At 39.4% G+C, this 16,175-nt stretch overlaps 2 protein-coding genes across 2 annotated transcripts; one reads left to right on the forward strand and one right to left on the reverse strand.

Annotated features, from left to right (window-relative positions):
- Positions 1-3,764: 3,764 nt before the first annotated feature.
- Positions 3,765-7,800, reverse strand: LOC119479613 (neoverrucotoxin subunit alpha-like). The gene is made up of 3 exons (XM_037755404.1): positions 7,710-7,800; positions 5,981-7,465; positions 3,765-5,169 (listed from the first exon to the last, which is right to left on the reverse strand). The coding sequence occupies exons 1-3, from the start codon at positions 7,798-7,800 to the stop codon at positions 4,637-4,639; spliced, it is 2,109 nt and encodes a 702-aa protein (XP_037611332.1). The 3' UTR covers positions 3,765-4,636.
- Positions 7,801-10,498: 2,698 nt separating this feature from the next.
- On the forward strand, positions 10,499-16,140 carry LOC119479094 (stonustoxin subunit beta-like). Its single transcript, XM_037754329.1, has 3 exons — positions 10,499-10,825; positions 11,938-13,410; positions 14,694-16,140. The coding sequence occupies exons 1-3, from the start codon at positions 10,702-10,704 to the stop codon at positions 15,230-15,232; spliced, it is 2,136 nt and encodes a 711-aa protein (XP_037610257.1). The 5' UTR covers positions 10,499-10,701; the 3' UTR covers positions 15,233-16,140.
- The last annotated feature ends 35 nt before the right edge of the window (positions 16,141-16,175 follow it).

Here is a 16,175-nt window from a genome sequence, read left to right on the forward strand (position 1 = left end):
GTACTTGTAAAGTTGGACAGTGGTGTCTGAGTCGAGTTTTTGCTGTTGCTAACAAACTCAAGTTTTCCCTAGTATCTGCAAAAGAGGAAAGGAAAATTAAGGCACCGTGATCCAGCGTCTGTCTCACTGTTAGCTAGGTGTTAGCTAGTAGCGTGGGAAGATAACTCTGGATCTCTCGTGCTTACCTCGTGGCTCAGGGCTGTAATGCTCCAGGTAGCCAGAGGCAGGGAGGCACTCAGAGTAGCTATCACTGTCTGCTAGATTATGTCCATGTTCTGAACCTTGTTCAGAGTCTGAAATGTGGTCAGAGATGCTGTGGTCATCGTCAGACCGGTCACGCCAATTCTGGGACAGAATTTCAGAGTATGGCTTTCTAACACTTCTGTTGTGTGAATGCCTATCTCTATGCAACTGGGGGACATAGCGGTTACGCTCAGTGTCCTTATGCCGCCTCTTCTGACCCCCCTTCGACCTGTTGTGAAGGTGGTCTTTTGAGGTGGCAGATCTGTTTGACACGCCAGTGTTTGAGCTGGTGGGCTCAGTTGGTTTGCAACCCTTTTTGGAGATGACCAGACTTTCCCAAGCTATTTGTGTCATCTTCCTTATTTCACACAGTGAGGGGTTACACTGACACGTCCTGAGTACTACGTGAGAGCGTATACATAGGTGCAGGTTCTGCAAAAACAAAGACTTGAAGATGGTGTTTTCTTCTAAGCCTGTTGCATTCTTACCTTGGAAGTATGCATGCCTTAAACATTTATAGTAATCTCTAGGATTCTCACTACATGAATGTTTAATTTGAAGGGCTGCAAACATCTCTGTTTTCACGTCAGCAGTAGAAGAGAATTCTTCTATCAGTGCGTGACGGAGCTCACTAGTCATTTCTGACACTGAGAGGTTGTGACTGTATAAACTTGTGCACAGCTTGAGAGCTGGTTTTCCACACAAGTTTAACTTTCTCCCTTTGGGTGGTGTGTGTTAAGTCAATTAGATTGTGATCTAATTCCCTAAAATAGTCATCAATGTGATGATCACAGTTGTCTGGATCAAAACATTCAATATCTTTAGCTATAAATTCAAGCTCTTCATCGCGGGGACCCTGTAGGGTCCTTTATGGTGAAGGCAAGATTAAATTAGCATTACAATGCACTTGAGCATCATGTGCTAAAGTTCTCTCTGGCTGAGAAGCAGAGGCTGAACAGCTGTCATCACCCTTGTGACAGAGTGGAAAGGAGGCTGAACAGGCTGAACTTTTGGAGGGAGGAGCACAGATGAAGGTGTCATGTCTCAGTGGCTGAGAAGAACATGAGGCAGAATATCTTCTTGAAGATAAACTACATGTGTCTTCACTGTCAGTTTCATAACAATAGGAAGTCAGGTAGCTGTTCACTCTTTCTCTCCGTGGAGGTTGAGGAGCTGACTTCATTCCCAAGGACTTTGAGTCGGTTGGAAATCCTTCACTTCTGAGTGGAGAGGGAGTTAACTTCTCATCAAGTGAGGCGTTTGAATCTGAGTAGCCAGAATCACAGTGACTGACAGACTCTGGTGGGGAAAGACATTTTAGTCGAAGCCCTAACAATTTCTCTTTGTATTGAAAAAGATCTAACTCTGTTGAATGCAGGTCTTCTAAGTAACGCATGGCTTTCTTATTAGCTGTCTGAACTTCATGGAGGATATCAACATTTTGCGTTCTTACGCTATCTACCTCTTTTTCCAGGGCTGCTTTACTCTGAATGGCAAGACTGGTCTGCCTGCGAAAAATCAGAAGCAAGCATTTCAACAATGAGTCTTTGGATGCGGTCTGCGCATCACACCTGTCTGTGAGGAGCGATTATATTTCTTTCCTGCACTCACTGAAACTCAACCTGCTGATGAGTTCAGGGCAGCCAGGGTTTAGGCTCTGTGCTAGGGAAGAAATAAAAAGCTCTACACAGGGGTTCTCCATTGTTATACCTGGAATGGAGGGTGACACTAAACAGGATGTCGAGTAGAAAACAAAACAATGTTGTTGGCTATGGTGTTGCGTGGGCAGACACCTTGTAGTGTAGCTTGGGAGGTACACTAGCCTAACAAACAATGCACTGGCCTACACTATGAGGAGGTAGCTTCCTGTGGAGGAGGGGTAGCTACAGCACCAACTAGTGACTCTAGTGGGCATCAAACAAAAAGGGCCAGTAAAGTAAACACAGGTTTACAAAAGAAGTTTGCTTACCCTTACAACATGCACTAACTGAGATGCAGGGCAGTAACAGTTGTGATGATGTTTCTTAAAAGTGACTCAAGCTGGAACACGTGTAAGTAACAGCTAGGTGCAAACTTATATCACAGGGCTGGTAGCACACTGTGGCTCTATTTAACCCACTCAGGCTGGAATTATTTGCAGTTACAGCCAGGTACAAGCTCTCTATGTTACACAGGGCCGGTGGCACGCTGTGTCATTAAAGGAACACTTAGATTAACAGCAAAATATGACAACTAGACCAGATTGCATTGAATACTTGGTATTCAAATGCTGAACCAAATTATTTCAAGTTCTGAAGCGTAGGTTAACTTGAATTAATAGCAAAAGCAAGTTCTTAAAATTAACACTATAAAGGCTTAAAGTGTTAATAATCAAAATCTCTCAAATAAACTATTCTAACCACACTGTACTTGTTTAAAAGTACAGCTGGACTTCTACTACTGTGGAAGACTAGTGGTGTAGAATGTAAACACTTTTGGTTTGTTTAGAAGTGGAATAAAAGTTTTCGGTTTTGACCAAAAATTATGCTGAAAATTAATATTGCACAATTATGAACAATATGCCAACAATAACACTATGCCTCACACGGGGCACCAAATGTAGGGATTTGGTAGGAACAGGTTTGGTTATTATCAAATTAATTAATAATATCAATAGGATTATTAAATCAAGCATCAGCATGGAGGAAGTAAGTACACACAAAATGTTCAACTCAGGTCTTTATTCATTTCTTCACTCAAGGAAAGAACAATCATATCAGACAGGTGTTGCAGTCGATGCTGAACCAGAGCCAGACGGAGAGTCATCATGTTGTCAACATACTGATTAAAGAATTCAGACTTTTCCCAGCTCCTTTTAGAAAACAGGGACCAGCAGAGGTTTCCCGAGTGGTACATAATACTTGTTTAAGAAGAAAAAAACAACAAAAAAACAACTAACATCTTAGTGTTTTGAAAGCATAAAAGTACTTTTTTTTGTTACTTTCCCCTGATAAATGGAAACCCAGTGATAGTTACAAAATACAGAAGAAGAAGAGTTACTAAATCAAACAAGGGACAAGGTACATGATATACTGTATAGCAAAAAGGTGTCTACAGTAGACCTGTGGCGTTAAAATAAATTTAAAGCAATAAACGTTACATTAGGTCAAATTAAGCCTGTTTCGTGTCATTATTATTTAAAGTTTTGCTCCATGCTAATCCAAAATGTAATACATACTAACATACAGTAGCATCTCACATGTCATGGTGGCACTTTAAAGAGAAAAAACAATAATTTAAATGTTTAAATGCAGTGATTTGAGTATAGATGTCAAACCATATCAAAGCATACAAACATATATGTACAACAATGTCATGTTATAGGGCACTACTGTTTTTGTTGTATTGACAAAGAGTGTTTGAGCACAAACCTGCTCGCTCACTGTGTACTCAAAATCAGCAAAGCAATACGTTGTATTAATGTGGATCAATAACAGTGTCAGTTAAAAACAGTTTAAATCCTTTGTTGTGGTAAGAATAAATGTAATTTTTATTTTTTACATTTTGAACACTGACTAGAAAATACAGTATAGTTAAGGGCCCAATTCTTAATCCATATAAATCACTGATAAATTCACATACCCAAATTGAAAGTTTGACCTATAAGTACAAAACAAACAGTCTGAGTCAAGACACACTAAACTGTTGGGTACTATTTGGACTAGCGTCAGATTTAATTTAGCATTAAAATCCAGGATTGAATAATCAGTAATCCAAAATAAATTCACTTTACTAATTTTGGTAATCAGATGGATTATGTAATTTAGTTTCCTGTGAATTTTTAACCCCACAAAGGAGGTTATGTTTTTGGTGTTTGATGGTTATCATGATTTCTCAAATCCCTTTCAACATTTTTTTGTTAAATGTAGTGGACAGTGGGGCGAAGGAATAAGTGATTATTGATTTATAAGTGATTCTTTTTTTTTTTTTTTTTTTTTTTACATTTTGCTTTTTCTCATAAACTATTGCACTTCCTTGAATGGAAAGAAAAGCTATTACATTTTAGCCCCAGTTTGTGCCCCACATATATGAAATGGAATCTCAACTTGATAAACGGGATGAAAATATTTTCTAATCATGCAGCAGACAGATGCTTTTACTGGATGTGATTCTTTTTTATTTATTTTTAATATATACTATATATATATTTTTTTTATCAGGAAAACAGATGCTTACCTCTGTAACTCAAAAGTAATGAACATTAATGAGAGGCACAAACTGGAGCTACTGTCATGATGCAGATTTTGATACAGATCCAGAAAAATATTATATAATGTATCTCCTCGAAAAAATGTTGCGTAGTAGTTGTATAACCTTGGCGGAAGTATGATTATCAGTAACTGTGACTGATGTTTCAAAATAATCTGGCCTTTCCATTGAAATACAGCAACCCAATACAGAAGGCTGGGTAAACAGGCTCAGTGAATTTGGTTTTGAAGGTGTAAAGGTGATGCAGTACATTAGAGGAGACCTTGTAGAAAGACAGACTGCCAGCACGCCAGTCCAGATACACTCCTAGTCGTGTAAAGTCATGATCGGGCTTAGCGTCAAGGGCTTTTACTTGATTATGCCATAAAGTATATCCTAATTTGGGGGTAGCGCATAAAGCCCAGGATTTCAAATTGAACCCAATATGGCTCTGATTCTCTAAATCTTTCCTGGCGATTCCTAAATATGCAACACCTGCAGAAAGGAATCCGGTCCAATCTACCTCCCAGTAATGGCGCCCGTTCAGCCTCTCTTTGCACAACACCTGCTGAAAGACATTAAACCTCTCTGGGTGAGCACTATATTTCTGCTGTTTTCCAGACTCTGCATGTTTGTTGTCGTCAGAAAGAGTGACACATTTTTGTACTGTGTTTGGGTCAAAGGTGAGGTCGCAGGCATCTGATGAAAAGCACAAGACACGATCTGTTACCAGTCATCGTCATCACCATTCAAACCGCATTTTGTGATAGCATGTCTTCATATAATAGTTATTATATTTATATCTAAGGTATTATTTATTAGAAACAAAATACTCATCACTTCTATTCACCCACAATCTAAATAAATTAAACTGCTGTATATTAGCAAAATCTCACTAGGGAAGTTGATGGTACTTTACAACATTTACAAGACAACAATGTTTAAAACACTTCATTTTTCATGGTGACACCTTGTCCATGTATTCATGTTTGGACCCCATTATTTCCATCAGATGGCCTCAACCTGCCTTGCCCTTCTAGTGGGACTGTTTTCAACTTGCTGAATTGTTTTTTGACAGTTATTTTAAGTGCCTTATAGTCAGCCTGAAGGCATTCCAAGAAGGCAAGGAAATCTTAAAGAGCAAGACGGGGAGGCATGCAAGAGACAAAAAACAGGTCTAAATACGGACAACAGATCACAAACAGGTTTTCAGGAAAAGGGAACAGGAATAGTGGGATATAAGAGTGGGAAAGTGGTCTATGTATTCTGAGGGAATGGGGGACAGGTGTGCTGCAAGGAGCAGGATGGGTGGTAAAATCTGAGGGTGTTTTGGGTAGAGATGGGGAATAATAGGGTTCGTCAAAGAATAGGAATTAGGGGAAAGAAGCCAGGAGCAAAGGGAAGGTGTCACCATGTCATCTTCTGTGGGTTCCAAATAACACCTAAAGAGGAGGGAAGTACTTTAGGTATCAGTTATTTTCCTTTAATTAATGCAGAAAGAATTACTTACACCAAAGTAGATCACTTCTGTCTTTGACACGCTCCGCATCAACAAAGATAGGAAATGTAAAGTCCTGAGTGACCAGACTGCCCTCCTTGTAATGGTAGATGCTTGCTCCTTGGTATTTCCCATTTGTTATGGCTGCTGCAAGGAAAACGACATTCCTGCTTTTCTCCATTTTTTTGGCATGCTCAATGAATTGTTGGGCTTTTTGTTTCATTTTGAGTACCACCCGAGTGGAGTAACACCACATGTCTTCAGTGGATGGCGCAACATCCCTGGTGATTTCTGTATTGGGTGATTCCAAATATTCGGACAACGCTCTAAGGTAGGGATCACTGCGCTCCATGGAGGTGAAAACAAAGCACAGAGCATGCTTTGCATTTTCAGCAAGAACCTCTCTATCCAACTCGGTCTGATTTGAGACAAATTTTGTCTGTGTTCCCTCCATCAGGCCTGCACAGGTCTTTAAGGCAGTGATTTCTCTCTCTATGGCATCCAGCCACGTGCTCACATTTTCATTGCTGAATGGTGACTTGGCCCTGTCTGTAATTATCTTCTCTAATGAGCTTTCGTCTTCTGTACCTCCCCGAATCAGAGGAAGTTTCGTCGCAATTTTCTGTTGCACGGTAAGAATGTAATCTTGAAATAGCTGTTGGAAATTGCTAACCCTGTCATGAATCAGTGGAAGTTGTTTCACAAGTTTGTCATCCATGGCTTCATTGCATCTCCTCTTCAGTTCGTGCAACTCTTCTAGGGTACTGTGAATCTTTCTCACTCCACCAACAGTGATGTCACGGACCAGCAGGTCAGCTTGAGAATAAAATTTCTTCAAGGGTACCAGCCAGACCTTCATTGGAACCGCATTGGTTCCTTCTTCTCCAAGAAGTCCTGGAAGATTCTGGTAGGTCATCACTGCATCTTGAAAAGTAGTAGGGAGGCTTTCAAGAAGGAAGTCTCCATGAAACTTGCAGGAGAGATTGCTGGCCAGAGATTTTTCTTCATCAGTCAGTTTGACAGAACCGTACCCCTCAATGCTAACAGTAGGAATCTTCCTAATCACAGCTTCCATTCTGCCCTCGATGTCCTGAAGGTTGCTATCCTCTAACTTGTCACTGTCAAACACAAAGAAGGCATTTGCTCCATAGAGGATGCCTGTAACTACATGTGTTGCCAAGCCCTTCTCAGTAATGGCCGTTTGTTGCACCTTCACGGTTCCAGGAGGAGCTGTGAATTGTTGATAAGTGGTGGTAGCTTTGTACTTGAGTGTGACTCTGCTCTGATTCTGGTATTTCTTTGTATTATTAAGATACTTGGCAGATCCCCCAACTTCAACCAGCCCACCCAGGAAACTGACTCCCAGAGAAGCTTCAATATCCATCAGAGAAGACTTGTCGTTAATGGAATCAGAGGCAACGATTTGGAAATCACTGCTGCGTTGAGGGTTACTTGATGCATACTGTTGTAGAGTTTCATCACCAAACATTGAGAAACCTTAAGAAAAGAAGGAAAGGGTGTTACTGGGTGTTCAGACCAAAAATAGCAGTTTGTAAAAAAAAAAAAATATATAAATGGATATTACTAGTTAGCTGGTGGCAATTAGTTAAGGATTGAGTCACTGATGGTGAAGTCAGCTGATGCTTATCAGCTAATGCAAACGTAGCTGCAGTGCTGTATCTGAGCTAACATAATGTTTGATTTATTTCATTCTAAAATAGTCTACTTCAACAAAGTTTACCTGGGATCAGTTTCTCTCGGCGGGCGTCATACAGCATCCCAAGGGTGAAAGGTCGACCCAGACCAGCCATTACCATGATATCTGAAGACATGTCTGCAACCTTTTAAGACACATTCAACAATATGGGTCAAGCTCAAAACACACAGCCGTTGAAATTTGATCAAACTGTGTACTGCAAGTTAATCACAGTGACAACAAACTGCCTAAAATGTGTACAGCATAAAGTAAGTTTTTGCTTTGAAATGCATAGACTGGAGTTCAGTGAAAGTCCCAGTTTCTATCACTCACCTGGTGAAGTTGTGTAGATCAGCTGAGTTGTGTGAGAGTCTTCTTGACTTCCAACTGGAGCTTCAAGTCTGATGGTGTATGATGCTGCGAGTCCACTTATATCCTGCCAGATACTCCATCCTCCTGACCCCTCCCCCGACATGCCTCCTGCACACCTGTAATATTTCTGTTCTCACAGATCATGTCTGCATGCGGGAAAAATTTGCCTCACAGGATTTTATTACATTGCTACTTTTGCATTGTTACAAGTGTGAGAAAAAATTCTGAATTTTGCATGCAAAGCTTTTGCATGTCTGCTCTGGCCAGTAATGAGTTCCTTCATATGCACATATTTTAATAATTACCTTTCTTCATTTTGCATGATGTTGTAGTGACAAGCAGGTCTAGAAGGCATTGCTGGATTGTACATGTAAAAATACAAGATAATATAAAGTGGTCATAAATAAGTCTAATTTTGTTTACATGTTGCATGATTACTAGAAAACAATACTAGTTATTCTTACTGGGTTCTAGGTACCTTATCTATTGAATTAGATGTTTTGTCCTTATTGCTGTTATCCAAAAAGAAGCCATTTGTTCATCACTGTTCCAAAATATGGTGACCCGCGAAACACCTAAGTGGCTTTTCCCGTATTCTTTGGCCTACGGGCAGCAGTTTGGCATGTGCCAAAAGTTTTGCAGTAATAATAGTAGTAGCAATAGTAATAGTAAGAATTTCAGCAGCGATTGCTGGCAGTTAACTTGGTAATATACAAAAGCATATGCAGGAGAGCTTTTGTCGGTGTTGGTCTTCTTGGAAACAGTAAACAGAAAAAAAAAGTCCAATTGCCGTTACAACTATTAACCTCTGGGAAAGTGACTCAAGTGTCTGTTTCTGCTAAGGCGGTGTTGGAGTTGTTGAATGGTGTAATAAGGACACACCCACCCACACGCACACGCACACACACACACACACACACACACACACACACCCACCCACGCACACACACGCACACGCACACGCACACACACACGCACACACACAGCACACAGGTCTACTTATGTCACTATTGGGGACGCTACATAGACTTAGATTAATTTCTTGGAGACTTACCCTAACCTTAACCAAAACTACTATTTACCTAACCTTAATCTTAACCCTGATCCTAACCTTAACCTAACCTTAACCTTAACCACTGACCCTAAGTTAGAAACACACAAACACACGCATGCATACATTCCTACCTTACCAACAATGGACTATCACGCTATTCCAACCAAGTGTGGACTTCTGTCTCTGGTCGTTTTGAAAAAAACAAAAATAATATAGAAAATGTACTTTTAAGGTCTTCTTCCCAGAATATTACTGCAAATGTGTACACGCACGCAGGCACGCAGGCACGCAGGCACGCAGGCACGCAGGCACGCAGGCACGCACGCACGCACGCACACACGCACGCGCGCGCGCGCGCGCGCGCACACACACACACACACACACACACACACACATACACACACACCGTAGTTAAATCATTAAATGTTCTCACAGTTTTCTTACCAAGCAAGGAAATTGTCAAATCTTATTGAAGATTGTGATATGTAAACTTACTGGTTTATTATTCTGTGGCTCTTGTGTGTTTTTGCTGCGTCCTCCCTGTCTCAAACTCCAATATACAGATAGTGTCTATAGACATCATAGACTGACTTCTATTGACTTGGAACTGCTATTAAAAAGAACTGTGAATTAAACAATTATGATATTAATGTTACTTTTATTCTATTTTCCTGCATTTCTGCAAAGCACTTTAACAATGAAAGCTTTTGAAAATAATTTAGTTATTGTCTAAGGATACAGCAGTCACAGTTTTGTGTTTTTCTTTTTTGCAGAATAGACAGAAGGTCTGTGCAGCGTCTAGCAGCAACAAACAGTAGCATCCTTGTGTTTTTGCACGGTTAAACTCCTTCTAGGTATATCAATATAGGAATTATTAGGGTGTGTCCAGATTGATGAAAAGATAGGATTCACTCTGGGCAGTGTGAATTAAAGCAAAATACATGTGCACTACAGTTAATGTCTGTTCAGTCATTACATTGGTGTTTTGTGATGACTAAACAAGGATACAAATAAACTAAGGCGGAAATTTACTGTCTGCTCAACAAAACGCCCTTGTAATGTAAAGACAAAGGTTTTATTCACAGATTATTGAAGAATAAAAAAGTAATGGTTTGGTGGTTATATTTTATTAAAATGTATTCAATAATTGCCTGTTTGCTTAAATAACCAAGGGGATATGAATAATCTCATTATTGGCCAGACGTGCAAAATCTTCGCATAGTAAATTCAGCAGATTTGAAAAACACATGTAACATAACTATATCAGGCAATTGAAAATTACCAAAATGGAAAGCAGCTGTGAGGGAACCTTTGCTGTGGCACTCTTGAAATTCACACGCAAAGGTGATCCGTCAAGGTGGACAGGTTCGAGGTGTGCAGGAGGCATGTCAGAGGGAGGGGTCAAATGTTATATGACAGGATATAAGTAATCACACAGAATCACAGACCGTCACTCTGGAAGCTCCAGTTAGAAGTCAGGAAGACTCCTACACAACTCAGCTGATCTACACAACTTCATCAGGTGAGGACAGACTGAGTGGACAGAGATACTTGGAACTTTTACTGAGCTGGAAATGTGTCTGTTACTTGTCTTCACTTTCTCTTTGACCCATGTTGTTGAATTTTTTCCAACAGGTTGGAGTCATGTCTTCAGAAATCTTGGTGGTGGCTGCCCTGGGTCGACCTTTCACCTTAGGGACACTCTATGATGCTCGGAAAGATAAACTGATCCCAGGTAAACTATAAGATCATTTTAAGAAGCTGATAAATTGTTTTGAGTCAGTAACCAAAATACAGATTTTTATTCATAAGCACATCATTTATGCAGTGATGCAGTTTGTCAGAGTTATCAGATGAGCCACAAATGATCACTAGAAAATTAGACATACTCAATTCTACAAGCTTAGACCAAAAAAAAACGTTTTTCTAGAATACGTCATCTGTTAGAGAGAAATTCCAGTTTCACTTGCCGTGGGTCTTATTTTTGTAGTTTGGACATCTTTCTGATAATAACATTATACTCACCAAAAAGAAGTCCTACTGGTGAAGAAACATGAGCAGTCAGGTTATTCAAACTTGTGTGGAAGAGAAAGGCTAACTGTAAAACTATTGCCAAACCTGTCCCTTGTAAATATCCATTAGAGTTTACTGACCAACTTCCTGTTTTATCTTGACCTACCACACTCATCGTAGTCGGCTGCACTCAGTTTTCCTATGAGATCAAGGATGATAACAGCATGTGCTCAGTAAAGTGGTTAATTCAGAGTAACGTTTTTTCGATAATTTGACTGAGGCCCTCATCAGACAGAGCATGTTTTGCAGGTGGAAAATGTGAGGCGCACCATCTTTTTTTTATTATTGTTGCTAGGCAACCACTGAATGAGTGCCATGAACTGTACGCTACCTAATAATGAGAAGAACTTACCCAAAACCTTAGGTACCACACTAATTTGCTTCCAAGCCTGCTGTTTTCTGTTCACATCATGGTAACTACGGATGGTACAGTCATATAGCTCCGGGTATCCAGCAAAAGTCACTACAATGAGAAAAAGCCCTAATAATGCTGGTTGCTTTTCCACTTTGAGTTCAACTTTTCAATGGCATTTTCAAAGGCATCAAAAAATACAGCCAAAAAAACAAAGTTGAGCAGCTTTTGAGTGACATGCTATCGTATTGGGCTGATCAAAACACCACACACCCAAAATCAGCTACCAGTCTGATACCTCATGCTTGCACAGTTTCTACCAACAATACTGCAACCAAACTGATACATACAAGTTGGCATTTTATTTGACTTGCCTACTTCAGATGGCTGATGTTTATTTGGTGTGTTTTTTTTGCTTGTAGGTTTCACGTTGTGGGATGATGAAGTTCTAAAAGAGAGCACAGTTGAAAGCTGTCAACCGAGCAGTGCATTTGAAATCATTGCATCTGATTCCATTGACGACAAGTCTTCTCTGATGGATATAGAAGCTTCTCTGAAAGCCAGTTTCCTGGGCGGACTGGTAGAAGTTGGAGGATCCGCCAAGTATCTGAATGATACGAAGAAATTCAAGAATCAGAGTCGAGTGACACTTCAGTACAAAGCTACCACCAGCTTCAAACAGTTGATGACTAATCTTGGAACCAAACATGTAGAATATTCTGAATATTTTCAGAACATCGAGGCAACTCATGTAGTGATAGGGATCCTCTATGGGGCAAATGCTTTCTTTGTCTTTGACAGTGACAAAATAAATTCTAGCAATGTTCAGGACATCCAGGGCAGCATGGAAGCTGTGATAAAGAAGATTCCCTCGGTTGAAATGGCGGGGCGAGGTGCTGTCCAGCTAACCAGTGAGGAAAATGACATAACCAACGGCTTCTCCTGCAAATTCCATGGCGACTTCTTTCTCACAAGTAACCCTACAACTTTTGAGGATGCAGTTCAAACCTACCAGCAACTTCCACAAATGATGGGGAAAGAGAACGCTGTTCCAATGACAGTCTGGCTCGTTCCGCTTGTACATTTTTACTCTGAAGCACCTAAACTGATGGCCGATAGCAGCAGTCCAATACTTAGAAAGGTTCGCAACACTCTGGAAGACATGAGGCAATTGGAAATGAGATGCAACGATTCACTGGAAGACGACATAGTGAAGCTGTTTCCACTGGTTAGAAAGAAGTTGAGCAATTTCCAAAAATTTTGTAATGATTACATGTTAAACCTCCGGGGGACCATTGCCAAGAAACTTCATTCCATCCGGAGTGGAGGCGAAGATGAAAGTGAAATGCTGAAACTTTTTGAACAAAACCTTAGATCACCATTCAACCTCGATAGCCTAAACATGTGGATGGAATGTGAAGAAAGAGAGATCAATGTCCTTAGGTCCTGCGTGGATATTATAGAGGAAGCAAAGCACAAGGTTGTTTTAAGTCAGAGTAAGATGGTCAGGGAGCTCCTTGATTCAAAGGTACAGCATGCTGTATGCTATGTCTTCACCTATGTGACAGACTATGATCCCTACCTGAAGGTGTTAAGTGACTTCTCGGAATCACCTACAAGTAAACCTAAGAAATTCAGACCATCGACAAAAGACTACTGGTACGCCTCAGACGATGTACCGGAAATGATGAGAGAAAAAGCCCGCCTTTTCTACAACCTTGCCAAAGACATGGACAACCGCTGTGTCCGTTTCCTTGTAGCGTCGATAATAAATCCGAAGGAAGAAGGTGCAGCCATCCACTATTACAGGGAGGGCATCCAGATCATTAATGACTTTACAAAACCTTATATTCCTCCTGTGAAGACCATACAAGACAGAAGGGAGTTACTCTGGTGTAAGTCATTGGTGTGCTTATGTTCTTTTCACACTGTGATCTTATTCTGGCTTCTGTATGTTTTTGGGCACTTAACTACATTAGATTAACACTTGAACACTTGGGGCAAGAAATTGTATTCAAACGTCAAAACATGCAGCTTCTTTGTGATGAGGGCCATAATATTTTTAATGAAGCCTTTAATAGCATCCTTTATTTCATTTATACTTTTCATTTTATTTAGCTCTAATAGTTTTAAAGGTTTCTTCGAGCTTCATCATTCCTGAGGCTAAAACTTCATTCAAACTTTTAATGGGTCACAAGTCTATATCAGCTTTTTTAATTTTTATTTTTGGGATATCACCATTTATGTTTGATGCTTTCTTCAGTCTTTCTCAAGTACTGTTGTCTAGTGCACTGGCTGAGAGTGCTCAACCTAATACACCATCCCTGTAAGAAATCCTACCTTTGTAAAGGTTGTAATGTTCAGTTTTGATTAAACTCTTTTAGTAAGGCATTGATTCAACTTTACCCAGTTTTTACTCTTGAACTTTTCAGTCTCTTTAATAGTCTCTTGGCACTTCTCAGACACAGCGCACATGAATATTCCCCTGAAAGTTGAGCCTTATTTAGTTGTTTCTATACTATATCATATCACAGAAAAAAATAAAATAATACAAATGTATTTTTTCCAGACTTTATTTAGAAACATGCTGACAAACTCTATATTTTTATCCATCATAGTTAATCATATCAAACGGTGAACTGATTTTTGAAGAAGATTTTTTTAGATAAGCAAAACCACTTGATTCATCTCAACCCTTATGAAATCTATTTTATAATATTGAATAGTTTATTGATGTTGTGTGTATTTTTGTTCTCAAGTATGGTTTATTATGAGATATTTTTATACTTGGCGAAGGTTGTCTGGCACCTCAGGGATGCAATCCTAGTGTTTCTGTGTTTGGTTGATGTATTTGCTTCCTAAAGAAGGGGATCAGCCCGTTTAAACAGCTAAATGTCAGCATTTAAAGAAAACGAATTAGAGAGATATCATACATAAAGAACCTCAAAGAGGTTTAGTGATTTAACCTAAAAATCACTACATTTTACAGCACTAAATAGTAAAATATTATATATATAAAATTATATTATAAATGTGAAAGAAAAAAAAGCATATGTCTATGTCAAATTATGGCAAGATGTGAATCTAATAATCAGTCATTTAGAACATGCCTGTTAATTACAGTATGGATGGTGATGAGGATAACTGGTAACGGATTATGTCTTGATCTCTCCATCAGATGACTGTGAGCTCACCCTGGACCCAGACACAGCCCACCCGGCCCTGACTCTGTCTGAGGGCAACAAAAAGGCAATGTCTGGAGAACCGAAGCCATTTGACAATAACCCAGAGAGGTTCAAGCACCATCAGCAGGTGTTGTGTGACAAGGGGCTGAGTGGGCGTCATTACTGGGAGGTAGAGTGGTCTGGTTATGTTTGTGCAGGTGTCACATATAGAGCAATCGGCAGGACGGAATCGGACTTAGCAGGCTCACTTGGACATAATGAGGGGTCCTGGGGCTTTGACTATAATCCGAATTCTGGATACAATCACATTTCCAATAATCAAAAGCTAACTGTCACTGTGTCCTCCCCTGGCTTTGCACGACTAGGAGTGTATCTGGACTGGCCTGCTGGCACTCTGTCCTACTATATGGTCACCACTACCTGGGTGACTCACCTCCACACCTTCCAGACTAGATTCACTGAGGCTGTTTATCCAGGCTTCCTGATTGGGCATCCAAAACTGAACTGCAAGGGTCAGATTAAATTACTTTAACATGTATTTGTATACTAAATACACACTCTTTACTAGTGCATGAAGTTAGTTCCTCAACTAGTGATTCTAAGCTTAATCATTTTACTGGAAGTTGAGATCAAATTATGTTAAGGTATGAAATGGTGTCAATACTATGAATATGTTGCCTACTCTTTCCCATTTTCTGGTTTAGACTGTTTGTTGCTATATGACACAATAAATTAATATGACACCGCAAATTAAAAATAAGATATTGTTGGATATGGCAGAGAAATAAACAGTTTAAATATTATAGGGAAGCTACAAATTACATACAATTTAAAAAAAAAAAGAAAAAAAAAGCATGTTAAAGGGATAATTCAACATTAGAGGGAACACGCTTATTTGCTTTCTTGCTGAGTTAGATGGGAAATATTGTATTATTGTAATCATACTTATACGTATATTTTTCAGTCAGTGTGCAACAAACATCAAACAGTGTGATTATGTTTACAACAACAATCTACTTTAGATCCTAGTACAAGTTAATAAACGTTAAAGCTTTGTGTGATATTGATTGGGTTAATAGATTGATGGTTCTTCACATGGCAGTAAAAAAAAGAAAGTCAGTCACTAACTGTCCTTAAATGTTTAATTTGTTTTTTTAAACAAGTAATAAAAATCTAATGACTAATGTGGATTATCGACATATCATTGTTTAGTACAATGTTATCATAACTGATACAAATGATGGCCAAAATCATGAAGAGAAGACCCAAATTGTAATTAAATTTATTTCAGGAATAGTGCAGTGAGTTGCTACAATGTAAAGATGGAAAGACATTTTTAAGTTTAAGCTACAAAATGAGAGTCCAGTTGTAAGAAACAGGAACTATTCATGAAATGCCCACAATGACAAATAATACAACTTGTAAAATAACACAAAATTAGTGAATAATCGATATGAAATGCAGTGATAAAAATT

This window comes from Sebastes umbrosus, chromosome 20 (assembly GCF_015220745.1).
Source record: "Sebastes umbrosus isolate fSebUmb1 chromosome 20, fSebUmb1.pri, whole genome shotgun sequence".
Taxonomy (NCBI): domain Eukaryota; kingdom Metazoa; phylum Chordata; class Actinopteri; order Perciformes; family Sebastidae; genus Sebastes; species Sebastes umbrosus.